Source organism: Mchenga conophoros, linkage group LG17 (assembly GCF_057382185.1).
Source record: "Mchenga conophoros isolate Kocher_MC1m ecotype Shallow Benthic linkage group LG17, M_conophoros_male_GT1.1, whole genome shotgun sequence".
Classification (NCBI taxonomy): domain Eukaryota; kingdom Metazoa; phylum Chordata; class Actinopteri; order Cichliformes; family Cichlidae; genus Mchenga; species Mchenga conophoros.
In genome coordinates, this window is record NC_140542.1 from 34,862,988 (window position 1) to 34,870,572 (window position 7,585).

The window sequence follows — 7,585 nt, forward strand, 5'->3', positions numbered from 1 at the left end:
TTTTTCCCCTCCCCAGTAATTCAAGCGCATGCCAGGAATAATCCGATTATTGCATTCTAAACTACAACAGGACAGGCGGGGAAAGCGACAAAAAGTTGCTATTTACATTCAAGCTGATGGGTCTGAGCCCTTGCTGTCCACCAGATAAATCTGAGGTATATTATTTACAAGGCTGCCATGCAGGTACATTCTTAAAGTAAAAAATCAGAAACTCCAAACACTGTTAAAAAATACAGCTCTTTGTTGTATCATAAGCACTCTGTGGTGAAAAAGAAACATGTCTCTAAAAATGCAAATGAAAACACAGCAGGCTGTCAATCATCAAAATGTTCAAAGAACATGCATCTACTCTAACTGAAGTCTTGTGTGCTGTTTGTTTGCTGTTGTGTTTTTGTTTTTTTGCTCATGTCCACCAGAAAGGGGACACACATGTCCTCAAATCCACTTGGAGTTCCCTTGTAACTTAATATTTGAGGATGACGCCTCAGTCCTCAAATATCCACAGGATGTTCACACCTGAGAGGCCCAGATTCACTCTCCTGAGGAGAATATGAGAACAATTTAACCACAGTACACAAGACAAGGTCAAAGTAGTCACTTAAAATAAATAAAAGTCTATCTTAAATCTGAACTTTAGTGCATCATTTCTATCGGGAAAATGAATCATTTCATGATTCTTTCTAATGGCTCTGTTCACGTTGGAGATTAAAATCCAACTAGCTTTGAATAAAGAGAAACACTCACCCCAGCATCCCTGACTCCTTGGTCTTAATAACATAGAGGAACATGAGGATTGTGTGGAACAGGTTGTTCCTGCCCTGTAACCGAAATCAACATAGGTTCACATCAGCGCAATAAAGTGTTACAAACAAGCAAGAAAACCTCAAATGTTACTGAACGATACGCCCGTTACATGCTGGCTCTTTCTCTAGGACGAGGAAGGCCCATGGATTTAAAGTAACAAGAGTTATTCTTTTATGAATAAAACATGGGTTTTTGATTTGCAAATCATTTTATTCAGCATCCCAACATTTGATAATGTGATAATGGCATTAGTATTTTAAGTTATCCTCCATGAAGGAGATTTTAATGTTTCCTTGGGAAAACAGAGGAATATGTAACAACCGCAAAATTATTGGCTACATTGTTAATTTAAACACTGCCTACAAATGGCCAACAATTTTACAACTGGTGCATTCCTAAAAAAAAGAAGAAAATAAAAAGGAGTGAGAACCTTGGGAAGACTGTAGACATGTCCTTGGTAGATGAGCTGGTAGTGAGGAGGAGTGGTGCTGCTTTGATGAATGCAGAAGAGGTTCTCCTTGGTAACATCTATGAGTTAATACAAAAAGGTGACACAAAAGGAAAAAAAAGCAATGCTGGATTTCAAGGAGGATCAAACAGTGGCCATCTTAAGTCTTTAAGTACTATTCTTCAAATCCTATCTAATGTTGTGCTCACCAGGTTTGTCCGGGGTGTGGCTAAAATGTTGAGAAGTGAAAGTCTTCCCATCTGGGTACTTTGGGTGCGGAGGCAGCCTGGAGTCCAGGTATGTGCAAAACACATGCATGAGGATCTGAGGAGACAGACACGTAGTTATTGTGACACAACTGAGCCACAGCGTGTGCAGTAAAAGAGCAAGGTCGCTTTGATCTGACGAGTAGAACAATTACGGTAATTATTCCAACCTTTGCTACTGACATTTACTTTTTAGCTCATTCACACCCCATCCTTGTCCTTTAGAAGCATTAAAAAATCATTTATATGATGAGAACTGAACACTGGAGCAATTTAAACACATTTTGAGTATACTCACATGTGACATTTATTAAATGCACATAATAAATAAATAATTGCTGCTCATTATGTCTGTGTGGATATCGCTGGGTGTGGTCATGTACACTCACAGCACAGTCAGTAGGAAGGTCTGTATCCCATTTCCTGTTCTTCAGGTCACCACCACCGTTCCAGCGAAAGGAGCTCATACAACCGCTGTGAGCCAGCTCTGACACAAAGAAGAAATAAAACACACAGCACATATGCAGTGAAGTCCAATCACAGGTCCACAGTGTTCATTTTTCATGGCTGAAAATAACACATTTTATTTAGTTTGATGCAGGTATACAGGACTTTTTTTATATATATATATATATATATATATATATATATCAATTAATGCCTATATGCTTTAATATTAAACGCACCCTTTATCCGGTCCACTAGATACTCCTGGTTGGGTGTGATATCCAAGTATTGGACAATAGAGTTCAAAGTAGGGATGGAGGAGGCTTTGGTCACTGCTGCCTGTTTCAGACTGCTTATGCTGGCCTCTGGTGGAGAAAAAAAGTGAAAAGGTAAAGTAGCTGGCATAACAGTGCCTACAGAGTGTCAATTTCAATTGATTTGGAAATATTTTGAGGCAACTCCTTACTACTCATCAGTCAATAGCAGATTTTAGAAGTTTACCTCCTATCTGGAGCTCTGGGCAGCCCATTCTCCTGAGCAAGCTATTAACTGAGTCTATTTCTTTGACCAAGGGGACCAAGATAGTATCACTGATCCACTGCAGACACACATAAAATTATTTTTTAAAATTCAGATCAAATATTTCTGGACACCTGGAATTCATTAAATATATAGATAATCAAGTGAAGCCCTACTCACATTTCTAAGCTTGGCTGTCCAGCCATCAATGCGATCCAAAACCGGGCGACTGGTTGTGATTCTCGCCCACACCTACGTATCAGAAAGGAGATAGAAAACATTTTCAAAAGAGCCAACTATAGTTTAAAGAAGAGACAAAAAAAGGCTAATCTTTCAACTGATAAACCCCGCCCAAAAAACAAATACTGACACACAGACCTCCTCTGCAGCCTGTTTGGAGCCCAGGTCCGTCTCATCCTTGTGGGCAGAAGGCGCCTGAGAGCGGCATGCAGGCTGGTAAAGGAACTTCCTCAGGCTCTGCGCATAGTCTCCCACCGAACGGTTGTAGTTCCAAAACGTAGGACTGTGACTTGGAGACACAGACTCTGGACTTCCTACACAGGGAATGACGCCATCATGACATCAGAAGTGACCTACTATGTTAGAATGGGGGATACTCATGCTAACTATAGCCAAAGTTTCAAATAGAGCTGGGCGATAGAACGATAACGATATGTATCGCGATATAACTTTTACTCGATAGAGAAATTAAGCTATCGCGATAGACCTCGCCGCTCTTGTCCTCTTAAAATAAAAAAATAAAAAAGGTCAGCCAATCCAAATTAAGTAGCGCAGAGCCGAACCAATCACAGCCGCAGCGTCACGTCGCATGACTTGTTACGTACAGCACAAGTGCCAAGCCGCACGTGTGTTTGTTTGGGAAGCAGCCAGCGCGTAATGGAGGAAATGAGTGTGCCGACTAGAAAAATCAACCGAGCGTGACCGAAGAGAAAACAGATGATGGTTCCAATGCCGGAGAGATTGTCGAACGGAAGAGCCATAGAAGTTCCGTAGTGTGAAGGTATTTCGGCTATTTCAAGTCTGACAAAAAACAGAGTAGCGTGCACTGTAAATTGTGCCGAAAGCAAGTCTGGAAATACAATAAACTGGTGCATGCGTCACACTGTGCACCACGTTATTGTTTCGGTGAAATGAATTTCTACAAGACTGTTACTGTTAATTCTACTCTCTGCAGTGTTTAAATGCTTACATATACACACAGTTACTGTCCGTCCACACATATGACTCTGTTCTGCTTCTATGCCGCAGCTTTGTTTACTTTTTCCCACCGAGGCTTCTAGACTTCTGATTGGCCAATATTTCTGCACGGTTAGGAATCTAGCGCCACCTGCTGCTTTGGCATGTTCATAGCAGCGTTTTCCTTCATTTCTGCCTTTATGTGTGGACGGGATTATTTTTTAAAACGAAAACGGAAAATCTCCGTTTTCAAAAATACCCGTGTACGTGTGGACGTAGCCTCAGTCTCTGACTGGAAGCGCTAATTCGTCATTCGGCTTTTGTCAGACTAAAGTAACTGTTAAAACTGTTTGAAAAGCTAAGCTATACAACAAGGAGAGATTGAGAATTTCCTTTTAGTTCTCAGTTTATTTGATATTGACAAGTTAGTCAGTTTTGTCTGTTCTTCTGTAAAACAAACTAAGATTTATTTTTAGAATTAATATTTTGTTTCTAAGTGGAATTGACAATTTAGTCTGTTTCGTTTGTTCATTTTGAAACTTAAACGCTTTAGCGGCTGCCTTTTGTGTAGTTTGCAATATTTGCCTTTATTTATCTGAAAAAGTCTCATGTTCCTTAAGTACATCTACCCTGTTGAACTTATTATGGGAAATAAATATTTAAATAAAAACAAGCTGCTGATTATTTCACATTTTACTTGTGAGCAACGGCACATTTAAATCTTACAAATATAGTTATTTGGCTTATATCGTGATAGATATAGTTATCGCCTGAAATGAAAAAAACATATCGTGATATGAAAAAATCTCATATCGCCCAGCTCTAGTTTCAAATAATAAGGATTTTCCACTCTTGGATCTGTACAATGTCCAAGAGAGGCACTATCCTTCAAGGTTGTACTTCAAACCTTGCTTGTTAGCATAAACCCAACTGCCTAATTGTATTCATTCATTCATGCTTTAAAAATCGTGAATGAAACCTACAATTTCCTCTGTGATCTACTCTACTTTAGCTACCTACCAAGCTGGCTCCGATGACTCCTTTCCTCCTCTGTTCGCAGGAACCTCTCCAGACTTTTTAGATCCTCCATGTAGTCCTCCTTGCTTCCAGGGGAGTTAAACACTGAGGGAGGTGTGCGGTAACGAGCCCTCAAGCTGGAGCCTTCTGCTGACCCAATAGTAGTGGGATAAGGAGAGGAGCCAGAGGGTGGACTGTAGTTCAGCACCTGAAACAAGGAGAATCGTTAATGGAAAGGAAATGGAGTTCAGTTTTCTTTTTTTCTCGTGTACTCATGTCACTCCTGGTTAAAAGTACCTTTCCAAAGGACACAGAAGGGGAAAAGGGGCCTCCTGCACTGTTTGTTGGGGATGGGTTGCTGAGTGTGGGGCTATATCCAGGAACACAGCTGGGGGAGAACTTGGGGCTGCTGGAAGCTGTACGAGAGGGACTAAAGCTGAGCACGCTCTGGCCCTGCAAAGGAGATGACTGGGCTGGAGCCGGAGCTTCCTTCTTTTCTGGCTTTTGGGGCGGAGATGCCTGAATACCTGCAAAACAAAAAACCCCAACTCTGGCTCATATGTTCATCTAAAGATCGGATGGGGCTTCCTTTCTGCTACTTTACTTGCCACAAAGGATCTTGAACATAGCAAGAACTGGATAAAAGGTGTGGAAAAATATAAACCATAAATTTGCGCCTCACTTGTGTTTCTCAGACCCAGAAGGTGATGCTGCTCAGGGCTTACAGCAATTGTGGACGGAGCCATTGTGTATTTGAAATACTTCCAGAAGTCAAAAAGAGCATTGAGGCTAAAAAGGGAGGCAAGCACCAGTTCTGTAAAAGAAGAAAAAAACTAAATAAAAGACTGTAGCAGAGCATGAACATGCAGGTGGCAAATTAAAAGCCATTTCCCTGTATTCCTGGCATGAGTCTTTTTAGCATTATATATGGTATCGTGCAAAATTCCTCTCATGTGCAAACGAATGGAAATACAGCATGAAAAACAAGTCTCTCAAGTTACAATTTAAAGTTGTTGTAAAAGCAGCCAATGTCCAAAGAAAAACTCTGAAAGAATTTCAGAAAGTCAGGACAACTATAAGAAGAACACATTATAACCCTACAAGAAAGTCTGTTTGCTTGGAAGCAAAACATGAAGTGAAGCATGAGTTAAGACTTTTCTACACTGTAAATGTTACTTTAAGCACAGCTGAGAATAAATAGGACTTATTCTGAACAGAGAAACAAAACACAATTCTGATACGTAGCCTAATACGGTATATTAGGTCTGGGTTGCTGTTTGTGCAGTAGTGTAGAGGAGCCTCACCGATGTACCAGATAGGCCAGTAGGTAATGTTGTAGTATCGGCTCAGCAGCTTGCCTGACCTGATAGAAAAGTAAAAAGTAAAACCAGACGGGTACATAACCACACCGCCAAGCACACAGCATTATTTAACATTGAGGTATGTAACTTACATTTCAGTGTAAATCATGCCAGCAAGAGATACGTTTAGAACAGCCCAGGCAAGGACCACCTGACGAGCCTGCTCCTCCCTCCTCATCCTCAGCGCCCTGTCTATCATGCTGGGCATCCCCTCCTTCGGCGGAGTGAACATGGTTTTATCCCACTGATCAGGCTGAGGGAAAGCATAAAGAAATAACTGTTCTCTGGCTCGGCAAGGAATAAAACCGCGTGACAGTAATAGCTGTACTTGGCTCGCGACTACGGGTACCATAGCATAGTTTAGTTAGCCCGGCATACTAAGAGGAAGGGCTAGCTAAAGTTAGCTAGCTTACAAGTTAAAACAGTTCTAAGTTAGAGGCTTGGTTACACTTTATGCGCCCCTTCTCATTGTTAAAAGTAACAACATTTGAACCAAACATTAATACAACCACAAACACAAAGCACAGGAAATTTAAGAAATTCATACCACGCTAAAGTGAATGACAAATGCGGCGCTGCATGATTTGTATTTCACCGGAAGTTGTAGGGTGCACTTCCGGTACCTTCTATATACGCATCAAAGCTGCTCAAATTTCAATAGTAAAAATAAAATATTATTATATTCTTATATATATTAATGCAGACACAATTAATTATTTGTTCATTTTCTGTAAGACTAAAGTAGTAGATTGCGCTTTAATCTTAGAAGGTCACAGTTTGTTTCAGGTCATAAATATTGAAACATGTGATATTAATATGGCCAACTGGGGGCGTTGCCCATCTTGTTTTACCATTTTCATTCACGTAGAGTTGAAATAAGGTATTAATGGCTTAAACTAAGGTCTAATTTTGACAGACACATAATCACAAAAAGACAAACACAACCCGAATTAACTAATAACAGAAGCTATTAGTTATAAAGTTATTCTATTTGTATTTAATATCTTGAACGAGAGGGAGACAGGTGTAAGAGTGAAACTGCAAGGAGCAGAGGTGGTGAAGGTGGATGAGTGTAAAAACCTCATCCAAAGGAAAGGGAAGGTTTACAAAAGGCTTGAAACCCCATTAATAACTATAGGGACAATCAGTCCCATACCATATACTGTCATGTTAAAATGTTTCAGTGATCAACAATTCATGCAGGAGTAAAAAGTGTGACAACCAACCCTGGTCTACCCTACATCAGAGGGACAGCTAGGGATGAGCGGTTAAGAGACAGAGTGAGAGACGCAGGGCAGAAAATGTTTGTGCGAAGGAGGGACAGTGGATATACTGTACAATGGGTGTTAAATATGGAGCTGTCAAATAGAAGAAAAAGAGAAAAAACGGCGAGAAGATTCCTGGATGTAGTGAAGCAGGACATGCAGAGAGGTTGGTGTAACTGAAGGGATACAAAAAACATGGTGAGATGGAGATAGATGATTCACTGTGATGATCCTAAAGGGAGCGGCAGATTAATTGTTCAC

The 7,585-nt window shown here is 40.5% G+C and overlaps 1 protein-coding gene across 1 annotated transcript; it reads right to left on the reverse strand.

The window, feature by feature from the left end:
* Nucleotides 1–220: 220 nt before the first annotated feature.
* Nucleotides 221–6,672, reverse strand: tmem209 (transmembrane protein 209). The gene is made up of 15 exons (XM_085250779.1): nucleotides 6,607–6,672; nucleotides 6,152–6,312; nucleotides 6,003–6,061; nucleotides 5,381–5,512; nucleotides 4,996–5,225; nucleotides 4,702–4,906; nucleotides 2,863–3,038; nucleotides 2,665–2,736; nucleotides 2,467–2,563; nucleotides 2,205–2,330; nucleotides 1,908–2,005; nucleotides 1,462–1,576; nucleotides 1,235–1,332; nucleotides 745–818; nucleotides 221–539 (listed from the first exon to the last, which is right to left on the reverse strand). Exons 2-15 carry the CDS (start codon nucleotides 6,289–6,291, stop codon nucleotides 485–487), a joined length of 1,677 nt encoding a protein of 558 aa, XP_085106905.1. The 5' UTR covers nucleotides 6,292–6,312; nucleotides 6,607–6,672; the 3' UTR covers nucleotides 221–484.
* Nucleotides 6,673–7,585: the final 913 nt, after the last annotated feature.